At 40.2% G+C, this 15,398-nt stretch overlaps 1 protein-coding gene and 1 non-coding gene across 2 annotated transcripts in view; both read right to left on the bottom strand.

The window, feature by feature from the left end:
• Nucleotides 1-564: 564 nt before the first annotated feature.
• ajm1 (apical junction component 1 homolog) overlaps nt 565-15,398 on the bottom strand; it is a 62,892-nt gene continuing 48,058 nt past the window's right edge. The window contains exon 3 of the mRNA XM_017460342.3: nt 565-3,860. Coding sequence (XP_017315831.1) covers nt 576-3,812 — 3,237 coding nt within the window. The 5' untranslated portion in view covers nt 3,813-3,860 and the 3' untranslated portion in view covers nt 565-575. The remainder of the gene's footprint in view (nt 3,861-15,398) is intronic.
• LOC124626501 (U1 spliceosomal RNA) lies at nt 8,293-8,454 on the bottom strand. The gene has a single exon (XR_006981368.1). It is a non-coding gene; the product is annotated as a U1 spliceosomal RNA (small nuclear RNA).

Raw genomic sequence — 15,398 nt, 5'->3', positions numbered from 1 at the left:
AAATCATCAAGTGTGATCTGATTCCTACTTTGTGTTTATATTCTTCACATCATTTTATATTGAGTATCTGTGCAAATTCAGACACAATACATCATTTAAATTTGTTTTGGTGGGACTGACTAAAAATTAGAAACATAATTTGTCTTCAGTTGTATTGCTCATCATATTGCAATCATTATGACTACTTGTTCTATAATCAGCTCAAGCATTTGAATGATTAATGATTGATGTAGTGACTCTCTGCAGTTACCACTCATTAGCAAGCTATCATGAAATCATTCTGAAAATACTCTTCTAACCCATCATAGCAAAATTTCAATAAATAATTTGGAGTTTCCTCTTCCAACAACTTTCTTCTACCAACAATGTAATACTAAGTATTAGATACATTAATGCATGTTTTTAAATAACAAAAAACATATAAACAGTTATAACAACCCTGATATGTGTATTGATAGATGTATCATCTGTAGTACATAACTATATATATATATATATATATATATATATATATATATATATATATATATATATATATATATATATATATAAATGTACCTAAAAGGTGTATTTGTTTAAATAATATCATCTAGAAGATGTGGGGTGGCAACCCAATCCAAAGTCCGTGGCTCAGAGGCAGCCATTATCATGCACATGAACTGCTTGCCAGTTCTCTTGTCAATAGGATAAATACTGGTAGGAGTAAACCTTCTGTTACTCTCCACAAACTCACAGAGTTTCTGATACACGTGGGGGTACTCATGGCGGAGGAACACCCCACGAATTCTTAGCTCCCGCTGAATGTTGATGAAACAAATCTCTCTAGCTTTTCTCCCTTCTTCACCTTCCTTGTCGATGTCAGCTGTTCCTGGTGGTGGAGTGAGAATCAAAGTCTCCATTTCATGTTCTTTCTCATGGACATTCCTTTCTGGGCTGTAAGAGGCTAAAGCAACCTTGGCATACTTCCTAACTGTTGGGGCTTTTACCCTTGGTGGTGATCTCTCAAGCACTTGATCACCAACAGCAATGGATACATTCAAGAGAAAACATTCATTGGGGTCATATTCCTTACCTGCTTCCTGGAGCTCCTTACAATAATCTCCAAGGTTATCCATGTAACTATCTAGTTCACGTATGGACAGATATGTTGGAGACATTAGGAGGCTTTCTAGTCCATACTGAAGGAAGTTTGTTGATGATCCAGGGTTTGAAAAGCTCAAAAACAGCACACCTCTTCCTCTGGACAGGTATCCCACTTTGGCTATACGTGAGAAAGCTTTGTGGACCTCTGCAGTTTCTCTACAATATTTAATAATGTGGCGACATATACTGCCAATTCTTCCATACAGACAGCTCTCCTTGTGAATAGCCCAGTCTTCCCTGCGACAGTTGCGAGAGCAGTAATATGTGTAACAGCTGTGGCAGGATTTAAAGTAGAGGCAAGCATTAAACATTGTCTCTGTCCGACGGCATTTATTGTTAGAACACATCATTGTCTCATCCTCATCTGGACTCTGGTCAGGGGAGCACTCCTTACTATTTTGCAGACCATCACATCTCCCCTCAGTGTCTCTTTTGTTCTGAGGATCTATTGTTATGGATGTTGATGGTTTGTCAAGGGACATGTTACTCTCATATACTGCCTTTGAATTCTTTCTTCCTGATGATAATGACTCTTCATCAATAAGCTTCTTGAGTTGATCCATCAAGTCTTCACTGGCCTGTATACTAGTAGGTGGTTTATAATCAATGACCAGGTCAGCTAAAAGCTTGTCAAGTTGTTCTAAGCTTTGTTGAAGTGAAGTGCTGTGATTTGTCTTATCTTTAGTTGGAAAGGGAATTGTCTCATGGTAAGAGGCATGGAGCTCATCACCTGGAGCTCTTTTAGAATCAAGCACATCCCAACTGGATGAGCGTGCCTCTGCCTTATAGCCCTTGCAAGGTTTGATATCATTGTCTGTAATAGTGATTTCAGGAGTGACATACCAATGTTTGCTTGAGCTTCCCTTAGTGTCAACTGGGCTTTTGTCAATCAAGGAATTATCAGACAAGGATAAAGCTGCATAACGTCTAGGTGAACTTGAAAGATTAACAACCACAGGTTTTGGTCTGTTATTTATTGACAAAGTTTGTTTCCTTTGACATAGGAGATTCTCATCACTTTTCCCATGAGACACAGGTTGTTCCTGTGCTACATGAGTATTGAGGATATTGTCCCAAGACCTTGAGTGAGACCTTGGGTCAGTTACTGCTCTTGTTGGCTCCATACACAGGTTACTATACCAAGGAGTAAGCATGGACTCTTGTCTAACTTTTGCTAGTTTAACTTGAGATGTGTATGAAGGATAGGGTGTGGAATAGCCAGACACATCTGAGGCATACAAATCATGTGATTTTGGCTGAACCATGTGTGCATGACGCCTGTCCTCTGTGTAGTATACTTGGGCTGGAATGTAAGTTTCCAGTGGAGGTACATAGGGATCACCTACATAAAAAATCTTAGGGGGAACTGTTTGAACCTGATGTGTCCTAGGGTCATCCCCAATTAAGGTTCGTGTAGGGGGTGTCTGTATTATGTACTGCTCAGGCTCAGTATGATAAATTTCTCCTTCTGTGAAATACGGCCTGTCAGGTATAGTATGAACCACATGGGTTTTTTTATCTTGGAAATAATGTACTTTAGGAGAGTAGCTTTGGCTAGGAATGGTAAAATATTCATCTAGATAGTAAGTTCTTTTTGGGGGTGAAGATTCATACTTTCCCAAATTGTCTACATTGGAGAATTTAACTGGCACACTGGGGTTTGACTTAGCTCTTCTCTCCCTTCCATATTGTTTCATCTCCAATTGAGAAGGTATTCTTTGTGGTGGGGTTTTTAATGGCAGCATGTAACTGGTTGGCATACTTTGGGAATACTGATAGGTAGGTGTGTATTCACCTTTGAAATAATCAGTGGGAGTTGGTGTTCTGGAGGTGGAGACATGGGGAGGTACTGTAAGACTCTGACTGCCACTACTGCTATACCTCTGCGATGGTATGTCCACCCTTGAAATGGATGACTTTTGACCATGTTGGCATAAAGCTAACTCATCAGGCTTAATGTCAACTCGACATCTTACGTGAGGACTACTGGCAAGTTTAAAAGTCCTTCCCTCATCCAAACTTTCAGGCATATAAGTAGGAGAGTGCCTAATGCTATCAGTCCTCTGTGGCTGCAGTTTAATGGGATGTACCTCATTAATAACAGTACAACTTGGTCCATAGAAGGACTCTCTGGTAGACATCTCTGGCTTCCACTGAGAGTGTTTTGGAGACCTTTGAAAATCATGATTCCTTCTTACCACAGGAGGGGAACCATCAGTTATTAAAGGAATGAAGTTGGTCTGGACTCGTGAAGCACTTCTTGATCTTGTTCTTCTCCTAAGTGCAACCTCACCAGCTATTTCAGCAGTCACAATTTGAGGGGTTACTTGCATGTTATAAAGATCTGGGGATGAAAAACGGTGCAATTTGTGCATTTTATGTTGTGCTAGCACATTCCAGGCAGCATCTGGGTTGGCTATAAATCTGTCCACCCTTGTACATGGGTACTCCATTTCAATTGTGGTATATTTGGGCTTGTGTAGAGATGCAGTATCAAACATACAACTGTGCTTTTTTGGGTTGTTCCAGGGATCCTCCAGTGCACTGATACATGTGGAATCACATTGTTTACAGGAAGAGTAGAGCTTGATGTGAATAGAGATGGAATTCAGTTTAGCAGTTTGATACACAGCAGATTCCAGTATGTTTGGTGGATCTGTGAGTGTCATCTTAGTCAATTAGTTTTCTCCATCAAATCATTTTCAGGAGAATTTATCCTGCAAAATTAGAGAGAGAAAAAAACATGACCTATTTCATGCTCTATTCATAAAGTACATATAATTCTAATACTACTACTCCAACTCCTTGTTCTCCTCCTACTACTACTAAGAACAACAATAATCATCATCATAATAATAAGAAGAAGAAGAAGAAGAGGGAAGAAGAAGAGGAAATATAGCTGCCACCAGCAATTATTGGGGTTCAAACACTTTTGGGCCTTTAAGGACATGTGTGAAAAGATATTACTTAATATTGTGCAAGCCTAAAAGCACCTAAATCAGAGATAAAGCAAGATAATTTTAAGAAATATAGGCCTTGCCTAATAGCGGTTGATGATGATGAATCGTAAGTTAAACTTTTTTGATTGAGTCCACACAATTATCTTGCACTGGTTTTATTTTGGTTGAGTGAAAAACCTAGTACTAGTTCACAAAAGTATGTTTTTTAAATAATTGCAAATACGTAACGAACAATTTGACTGACTCCAATGGTTCTTGAGGCAAAGTTGTTCAGAATGAGGCGCTCCAATAAATAATCTTGTGTGTTGTGTGAAACACTGCAATATACAAAACCATTTATGTACATGGAAAACTTGATAGCGCCTCAGTGGCCGATTTCTTAGACTTCTTGAGCCATGTTTTGTTCTGTTCGGCCTTAGGTAATCTGGCTAATGGCTGCTGAAAATTAATTGCACAATGGCAGACATGTTTTTTGAGATATACAACTGTCCTCAGAAATATTGATTTGACCTTTGACAAAGACACCGACAAAGAGAGCGAATCACATAGAGTAGCCACCCAGATACCCTCCTCTACTCTCCAGAACTATCCAGAGTCATGACCGTTTCATGGGAGGATGTGGAATGTGAGTCTCCTATAATTGGAACAAACCCTCTGGTCCCCTTTTTAAAAAACAGGGACCATCATCTTAGTTTGCCAGGCTAAGGGCACTGCCCCAGATTACCATACATTACTGACCAGGCATGTTATCCACCCAACCCCATCCTTGTCCAGTGGCAAAATCTCATCCATCCCTGCTGCTTTGCCACTATGAAGGTTTCTAACCTCAGGCACAGATGGACTCACATTGCAACTACTTGGGATATCATAGCAACTGTGTAGAAACACAACCGTAGAAACCTGGAAAACTTTTTTAATGATTACCTCTATCTACTGCCATTGAACTTGGTTAACTATAACAGCCAATCATTATGGCACATAACAAATTTTGGTTATACAACTGTTTAAAGAAACCTCAATATCTCAGCTCAGAATGGTCCTTGCTCCTTTGAACAAAAACAGATCTCTAGAGCACATTGCAAGGTACACATATATATGTACCTTTTGCAGATTCTTGAGGTTTCTGTAATCAGCTGTATAACCAAAATTTGTTGTGTGCCATAACATAAAGATGGCCATCATAGTTAAACCAAGTAAAATAAAATAAAATAAACTGGTTTTGCAATCCCAATAGATAGATATAATCATTAAAAAAATATGAAAATGAATAATGGACAAGCAACTTGTATTGGACCACTTGAGATGGAATGACCAATAAACCATTTTCATTTAATTAGAGAACACAATTTGAAGCAGCAGAATAAAATGTTTAAAAACTTCAGTCAACTCTATATGAATTTTTTTCTTGGGCCTTGATCAGGAAGGTAGGAAAGAACCCAAAAGACACTCTAAAAGAGTTCCAAAGATTGTTGGAAGACAACCATCTCTGCAGCACTCCATAAACAACAACAACAACAACAACAATAATAATAATAATAATAATAATAATAATAATAATAATAATAATAATAATAATAATAATAATAATTCCTTAGATTAATATAGCAATTTTCTAAGCACTCAAAGCACTTTACATTGTATGGGGTCCGGGGGGTCTCCTCAACTACCACCAGTGTGTATCATCAACCATAATGTGCCAGAACGCCTACAACACACCAGCTATTGGTGGAAAGGAGAGTGATGTAGCCAATTCAGGAATGGAGATTATTAGGGGGCCATGACAGATAAGGGCCAATGGGGATTTTTAATGACCACAGAGAGTCAGGACCTCAGTTTAATATCTAACGGTGCTCTTTTTACAGTATAGTTTCTCCGTCACTACACTGGGGCATTAGGATACACACAGACCATAGGGTGAGCACCCCCCTGCTGGCCTCCCTAATACCACTTCTAGCAGCAACCTTAGTTTTCCCCAGGAGGTCTACCGTCCAGGTACTGGCCAGGCTCAATGCTGCTTAGGTTCAGTGGGAAACAAGGCAAAATGGCTCTGGCTCAGGCCTTCATTGCAAAGTGGAAAGACCTAAGTTATTGTTGAGTAAAAGACTTTGCTAAACAGCATGCAAAGGACTCTGGCAACATGTGGAAAATGGTTGGTCTGATGAGATGTAAATTTGATAACTTTGGGGAGAACAGCAACACCATGCCTGGTAAAAAAAAAAAAAAAAAAAAAAGAAAAAAGAAAAAAAAAAGAAAGAAAAAAGAAAAAAAAAGAAAAAACAACAATAACAGGCACTGCACATCACCTGGCTAATATCGTCCCTATGGTGAAACAGAATGGTGGTAGCATCTTGCTATGGGGTGCTTCTCAGCAGCAGGGTCAGTGAGACTGGTAACACTTCAGGGATGGATGAATGCAGCAAAATACAGGAACATCCTTGAAGAAAACCTCCAGAGTGCACACAAACTCTGATGGAGCTTGATAGGATAAGCTCCAATCTGATGGAGCTTGATAGGATCTGCCATGAAGAATGGGATAAACTGCCCAAATTTGAGGTTTGCAAAGCTAGTAGAGACAAAGCTAAGCAGAGTTCTCATGTTCTTTAGTCCATCTCTCCCGCACTATTACCTGCACTCACACACATCTTTAACACATCCCTCTCTACTGGCACAAACCCTACCTCATTTAAGCAGGCCCGGGTTACCCCACTATTTAAAAAAAAAATCACTTAACCCTCCTGCAGTTGACAACTACAGACCTGTTTCCCTCCTCCCTTTTCTTTACAAAATCCTTGAAAGGATCCATTGAAATCCATTTTTCTCACACAGAACAACCTACTGGACACCAAGCATTCTGGTTTCAAAAGCTGTCACTCCATGGAGACTGCTCTGCTTTTTGTCACTAAAGCCTTACGACTACCAAGAACAACCTCAAGATCATCTGTTCTCATCCTACTTGACCTCTCTGTTGCATAATAACCTTTTAAACTTTTTCAGTTCCAAAATTCACATCTACATTTTATTTACTAGATCATGAGTGACTTTGTAGGCAGCTTCCATGTATGAAAGCCACCACTTGCATTCTTGATCCTTTGCCTTCAAGTTTAATTAAATCTTGTTTTGACTCCTTGTGTCCAGCTGTCCTCAGCATAATAAATGACTCCTTGTCAACTGGTCTTGTGCCAGAAGCATTAAAAACTGCTGCTGTAACTCCAGTCCTAAAAAAGCAAAACACTCATTGTAATAATTTTAATAATTTTTATTAGAAATTAGAAATATATAATCTCCCATTTTTGGCTCAAATTTATATTTTTGTTTCGTTATGTGTTGTTATTTCACAATGGCACAATCATCTTTTGAACTTTTTGAGTTTTTTGATAACTTCATAGTACTGAGACTGCTTTGGTAAAAGTCACTAACAACATTCTATTAGCTTCTGATAGTGGCTCGCTATCAATTCTTATTCTTCTTGACCTAAGCTCAGCCTTCATCACTGTTGATCACACATTATTACTAAACTGACTTCAATTTTTGGTGTCTCTGAGACTGACCTTGATTGGTTTAGATCATACTTTCTTGTTCGTCAGTTCGTATTTATGGGTGGTCACAAGTGTGAGATTGGGCCTGTTCACACTGGTGTCCCCCATGGCACAGATCTTGGCCCTTTACTTTTCAGTATTTATATTGTTCCACTTGGTCGGCTTTAAAGATCACTTTCACTTTTACGCAGATGACACTCAGATTTACATTCATTCAAAACCAGGTTAACATGTGGTTGATTCCTTTCTTTCAAATTGCATTTCTGAGATAAAAATATAGATGACAAGCAATTTTCTTTGCGTAAACAGTTCTAAGACTCAAGTCATGCTACTTTGTTCTCCTCATCAACTGTGTAATGCTGGTTGTCTAATTTTGTCTTTTTTTGAAAGACCTTTTTGAAGAACCTTGGAGTTAGAAGAAGTCTTCATTTGTCACATATACCTTACAGCACATTGAAATTCTTTTTTCCGCATCCCAGCTTGTTAAGAGGTTGGGGTCAGCCATGATGTGGCGCCCCTGGAGTGGAGAGGGTTAAGTGCCTTGCTCAAGGGCCCAACAGTGGCAGCTTGGCTGTGCTAGGGTTTGAACTCCTGATCTTCTGATCAGTAACTTAGAGCCTTAACCATTGAGCCACCACTGCCCCAAAATGTGTCAGGAGAGAGTGCAAACACAGTCCCCCACTATCAGAAATTATGCAGACGAGATTCACACATTTGGGGAATTCGCAAAGGTCAGCATAGCCTGAGTGCAATAGCTGCCTTGCTTTGGGCAAACAACCTTCTTGATCATGGTATTGCCCCTGCCAGGTAAGTATTTTTGACCCTCTGTGCAGAACACTATCAAAACTTCCTTTTTCTATCTCAGAAATATTGTTCGCTTATGGTCCATTTTGTCCTTTTCTGTTGCTGAAAGGTTGATTAACTCTTTTGCTTTTTTCCCCCGCATCAATTACTGTATTGCACTTCTCATCTGAGTTTCTAAATCCAAACTCAATAAACTGCAATATCTGCAAAATATAGCAGCTGGGATCCTGACTGGTAATAGGGTATGTGATCACATAACCCCTATTTTAGAGTTCTTGTACTGGCTGCCTGTCAAGTACCGAGTTGATTTTAACATTCTTATGCTGATTTATAAAGCATTGCATGGTCTGGCTCCTCAGTATTTGGCAGAGCTTTGAACTTGTACTTACCAAATTATGCTTTGCACTCCTCTCAGTCTGGTCTTTTAGCTGTTCCTCATACACGTCTTTGCTCCATGGGTGACATGCCCTAAACTGTGTAATTCTCTCCCAGTTGACATTAGGGAAGCACAGTTGCTAGGTACTTTTAAATCTAGTCTTAAAACATTTTACTTTAGGAGAGCCTTTGCTTGACTTCTAACTTTTTCTTGTTATGTATAGTCATTCTTAATTCTTTTTTTAAATTCTTTTTTATTCATGTGTCTTCATTATTTAAAACTGATTGTTTCGTATTGTATTTGTATTTGATTTGTAATTTTTTGTGTTTTGCCTTATGGTGTGTTTGTTTTGTTGTAAAGCACTTTAAGCAACTTTAATTGGCGCGATACAAAATAAAGTTATTATTATTATTATTATTATTATTATTATTATTATTATTATTATTAACCTCAGGCAGGTCATGCCAAACTTTTATCGACACGTCTCCCGTCCAACTAGAGGGGCAAACACACTGGACCACTGCTATTCTCAGTTTAGGAATGGCTACAAAGCTAACTTGCTGCCGGCTTTTAAATTTAAGGAGGATATTAATTCAACGATATTAACCCTTTTTTCTAGTCCAACCCCAAAATGTTTCCTCCAATCAAACATTGTCTTAGGGCAGGGTGTAAGCCATATTCTCCACCTATGACAGTAATTGTCTAGTAGTAGTCCATTGACTCTGCAGACATGTGTTTCCACACTTTTCATGATGCGTGGATCAAACTTGACATTCTACCTGAATTTCCTTATTCTCATTCTTCAGTAAATCACTCAAGGGGGGTGGATTTCTTCCTGAAATTATCAACTTTACTGGTGAGGGTCTTTGGATTTTGTCTGTTTGGTGAGCCATCTGGCCCTGGTGCTTTGTTTAAACTAGCATTAAGAAGGCGTGTAGTTAATCTAGGTTGTGGTGACAGTACTCCAGTAGTTGAGATAAAGAAATAAAGATCAGGAAAGGTATTTGCAGAGTCTGTGTCTTTTAGGAGGTGGAATGAACTTGGAGTCCAGTGATTCTACACTGCGGTCCAGGATAGGGTTTCTTTCACACCATGTTCCGGGGGGTGGGGGGTTGTGGCTTTGGTGTGACCACCCCACCAAAGACCGTTATACTCAACTGTGGCTCTTTGAATGGTCTAAGGGTGTAGGTTCGGACATCAATTTGGAATGTGGCTCATTGTTTTATCTCTTCCGATTACATATTTGCTGCCTGGTTCACTCAGAGGACCTACATGACTGTGTGTCCTCTCACAGCTCCACTTCTATCATCAGGTTTGCTGATGACACAGTGGTTATGGGCCTCATCTCAACGACGAGGCTGCCAACTTTGATGAGGTTGAGAAACTCGTAGCTTGGTCCCAGGCTAACAGTCTTTCCCTGAACTAAGGAGCTGGTTGTGGACTTCAGGAAGAGGCTGAAACAGAACTACACCCCAGTTGAGACTGGTGGGACCCCCATGGGGAGAGTGAGCAGCTTCAGCTATCTTGGAGTACATACCACTGAGGACCTGAACTGGACTCATCATATTCAAGCTCAGGTGAACAAAGTCAGGCAACGGTTGAACCATCTGAGACTGCTGAGGAAATTCAGGGTCTCCCCAGTGATCCCCACCCCAACTGTCTGTTCAGCCAGCTGCAATCAGACAAGCACTTCTGTTGTCTGATGGCTAAAACTGAGAGGCTTACGAGGAGCTTCTCCCCTCAGGCCATCAGACTCCTCAACATGGACATGTCCTCCATAAAGATCCCTTAGGATTCCATAAGGACTCTACAGTTCATTCTGCACTACACTGAAACTCCACACACTGCACTTTGTATGGTACTGTTACTACACGTACATACTGCATATTTTGTACATCCGTTTTCTGCACATTCCAAGCTAATTTTGTACATCCATGTTTTGCACATTCCTGTACATATATTTCATATCTTATATCTATATCTTATATCTATATATAATGCTTTTTATTTTAAATTTCGTATTTAATGCACAGTCTAAAGAGGAGTATGCCAGGTTTTCAATTCACTGCAAGTTATATACTCTATATAACTGTATGTGAGAAATAAAATATTGAATCAAATGGCTGATAAACACTGCTCATGGCTGATAAATGCTGATAATTGCTGATAAATGCTAATCATGGCTGGTAAATGCTGAGAAATGCTGGCAATAGCTAATAAATGCTGATAATAGCCAATAATAACTGACAAATATATACCGATGCTAAAAAAAAAAAATTGAATATCATGGAAAAAAAAATTTTTTTCCATAATTTAATTCTGAAAGTGGAACTTTCATACATTCTAGATTCATTAGATATAAAGTGAAATATTTCAAGCCTTTTTTGTTTGCTTGTTTTAATCTTGATGATTACGGCTTATAGCTCATGGAAATAAAAAATCCAGTATCTCAAAATGCAGAAATATTCAATTCAATTCAATTCAATTTTATTTGTATAGCGCTTTTTACAATAGACAATTGTCTCAAAGCAGCTTTACAGAAATATCAACATGGTATACAGATATTAAAGGTGCGAATTTATCCCAACTGAGCAAGCCACTGAGTGGCGATGGTGGCAAGGAAAAACTCCCTAAGATGTTTTAAGAGGAAGAAACCTTGAGAGGAATCAGACTCAGAAGGGAACCTATCCTCATCTGGGTAACAACAGTTAGTGTGAAAAAGTTCATTATGGATTTATATGAAGTCTGTATGGCGTTAGGAGCAGCCGTAGTCCCAGCAGTCTGGAATTAAAGAAGATTTGAGCTCCATCCAGAGGCAGAAAGGATCTCTAGTATCTCCATAAATTCGTGTGGGGCTCAGCGAAAGGAGAGAGGGAGAAAAAAGATCATTATGACTGCGAAGTAGTAGAACAGAATCTAGTCAGGGTAGGCTTGAGTAAACAAATACGTTTTAAGCCTAGACTTAAACACTGAGACTGTGTCTGAGTCCCGAACACTAATAGGAAGACTGTTCCATAACTGTGGGGCTCTATAAGAGAAAGCTCTTCCCCCTGCTGTAGCCTTCACTATTCGAGGTACCGTCAAATAGCCTGCATCTTTTGATCTAAGTAGGCGTGGCGGATCATATAAAACCAAAAGGTCGCTTAGATATTGTGGTGCGAGATCATTTAGTGCTTTATAGGTTAATAAAAGTATTTTATAGTTAATGCGAGATTTTACTGGGAGCCAGTGCAGTATTGATAATATCGGTGTGATATGGTCGTATCTTCTAGTTCTAGTTAGGACTCTAGCAGCTGCATTCTGGACTAACTGGAGCTTATTTATATTCCTACTGGAACATCCAGACAGTAAGGTATTACAGTAATCTAATCTAGAGGTGACAAATGCATGAACTAGTATTTCCGCATCATGTAGTGACAATATGTTTCTTATTTTAGAAATATTTCTGAGATGAAAGAAGGCTATCCTAGTAATATTATCTACATGAGCATCAAATGATAGGCTGGAGTCAATAATCACTCCAAGGTCTTTAACTGCTGCACATGATGAAACAGAAAGACCATCCAGAGTAACCATGTGATCAGAAAGATTACTTCTAGCTACACGTGGGCCTAATAAAAGTATTTCTGTTTTATCAGAATTAAGTAGAAGGAAGTTAGTTAACATCCAATGTCTAATGTCCTTTACACAATCCTCAACTTTACTAAGCTTCTGTCTGTCCTCTGGCTTCACTGAAACATACAACTGTGTATCATCAGCATAACAGTGGAAGCTAATTCCATGTTTACGAATAATTTGACCTAGGGGTAGCATATATAAAGTAAAGAGCAGTGGGCCTAAAACAGAACCCTGTGGAACTCCAAAAGTAACCTCAGTACGCATGGAGAAATCACCATTTACATCTACGAACTGATAACGATCGGTCAGATAAGACCTGGGCCAGGAGAGGACTGTTCCCTTAATACCAACAACATTTTCTAATCTGTCAAGGAGAATAGTGTGATCTATAGTATCAAAAGCTGCACTAAGGTCGAGTAACACAAGCAGCGAGACACAACCCTGATCGTAGGTCAGTAGAAGGTCATTTACTACTTTAACTAACGCTGTCTCTGTGCTATGATGAGGTCTAAATCCTGTCTGATACATTTCATGAATGTTATTCCTATCTAAGTACAAGCATAACTGCTTTGCTACAACCTTTTCTAAAATCTTAGAGATGAAGGGGAGATTTGATATTGGTCTATAGCTGGACAATTGAGACGGGTCAAGATCAGAAATATTGACCTGAGAAGAGCTCTAATCAGCTAATTAGCTCAAAACACCTGTAAAGGTTTCCTGAGCCTTTAATCTCTCAGTGCACACAACCATAATCATGGGGAAGATGGAAGTAAATTTTGAATTTAATTTGCAAATCAAGGTCCCAGAGTCTGGAGGAAGAGTGGAAAAGCACAGAATCCAAGTTGCTTGAAGTCCAGTGTGAATTTTCCACAGTCATTGATGATTTGGGGTGCCATGTCATCTGCTGGTGTTGATCCACTGTGTTTTCGAGAGTCAAGAGTCAATGCAGCCGTCTACTAATAGATTTTAGAGCACTTCATGCTTCCATCTGCTGATGAGATTTATGGAGATGCTTATTTCCTTTTCCAGCAGGACTCTACACCTGCCCACAGTGCCAAAACTACTAGTAACTGGTTTGCTGACCATGGTAATACTTGACTGACCAGCCAACTCGCCTGACCTGAACCCCATAGAGAATCTACGAGAGACACCAGACCCAACAATACAGACAAGCTGAAGGTTGCTATCAAAGCAACCTGGACTTCCATAACACCTCAGCAGTGCCATAGGCCAATTGTTCCCATGCCACGCTGCATTGATGCAGTAATTCATGCAAAAGGAGCGCCGACGAATGCATGAATTAACGTACTTTTCAGAAGGTCAACATTTCTGTATTATAAATTCTTTATTATAATATTTTACCCGGCCGGGTAGTACAGCTGTACTTTTTAGAGCCAGCCGTGTAGGGCGAAAATACTTTGGAGAGCCTTCCAGATGGGGCGCCAATACTTTTTAGAGCCGGACTTGTACGGAGACAGTTCTTTTAGAGCAGGCCGTGTAGGGCGGCAATTATTTTGCAAATCAATGCTAGTCTGTGGAAAATTTTCAGACTTTTAGCTTCCATACCGAGAATGCCAACATTCCAATCGCTTTTGAAAGGCATAGCACACCTTTCCTCAATAAGCCGAACGATTTGACACCTCACCCGTCGATCTCTGACAAATGGTGCGGGACGAGTTTTGCGCTGAGAAAAAAGTGGAAGAAGAAGAATAATAATTATAATAATAATAATAATAATAATAATAATAATAATAATAATAAGTATGCAAGTGAACAATAATAGTGCTTTTCAAGCACCACTAATTAAAACTAGAGCAGTACATTTCCTGAAGAAAATGTGAGTGGTGCTTGCGGTGGCGAAACAGGGACAGGCGCCAATACTTTCAAGAGCCGAGAGAGTAGGACGCCAATACTTTCGAGAGCCGGACAGATACGGCGCCGACATTGTTAGAGCCGGCCGTGTAGTGCGCCAATACTTTTTAGAGCCGACCATCAAGGGCGCCCGTCGATCTTCGACAAACAGTGCGGGACTAGTTACGCGCCGAAAAAAGTGGAATAATAATAATAATAATAATAATAATAATAAGTATGCAAGAGAACAATAGTAGTGCTTTTCAAGCACCACTAACTAGACCGATACATTTCCTGAAGAAAATGTGAGTGGTGCTTGCGGTGGAGAAACAGGGACAGGGCGCCAATACTTTCGAGAGCCGGATGCGTTGGGCGTCAATACATTCGAGAGCCAAAAGCGTAGGGCGCCAATACTTACGAGTGCAGGACGCGAAGGGCACCAATACTTTCGAGAGCCGGCAGCGTAGGGCGCCAATACTTACGAGTGCCGGACCGATAGGGCACCAGCATTGTTAGAGCCGGCCATTTTTACCATGTTTTAGCATTATGCTAGCATGTTTTAGCATGTTTTAACATCATGCTAGCATGTTTTAGCATCATGCTGGCATGTTGCTAGCATGTGTTAGCACTATACTGGCCTTGTAGGATGCCAATACTTTAAAGCTGGACAAATAGGGCACCAATAGTTTCGAGTGCCGGACGCGTAGGGCGGCAATAGTTTCACGTGCCGGACGCGTAGGGCGCCAATACTTTTCAGAGCCGGCCGCTAAGGGCGCCAGTACTTTTCAGAGCCGGGCAAGTAGGGCGCCAATACTTTCGAGAGCCGGCCGCGTAGGGCGCCAATACTTTTCAGAGCCAGCCGCGTAGGGCGCCAATACTTTTCAGAGCCAGGCAAGTAGGGCGCCAATACTTTTGAGAGCCAGACGAGTAGGGCGCCAATACTTTCGAGTGCCAGCCACGGAGGGCGCCAATACTTTCGAGAGCCAGACGTGGAGGATGCCAATAATTTCGAGTGCTGGACACGTAGGGCGCCAATACTTTTGAGAGCCAGGCTCTAAGGGTGCCAATACTTTCGAGAGCTGGGCTCTAAGGGTGCCAATATTTTCGAGC

The sequence above is a fragment of the Ictalurus punctatus genome, chromosome 28, assembly GCF_001660625.3.
Source record: "Ictalurus punctatus breed USDA103 chromosome 28, Coco_2.0, whole genome shotgun sequence".
NCBI lineage: Eukaryota > Metazoa > Chordata > Actinopteri > Siluriformes > Ictaluridae > Ictalurus > Ictalurus punctatus.
The sequence above is the reverse complement of the archived record's forward strand: the minus strand, read 5'-3'. Positions and strand labels throughout refer to the sequence as shown.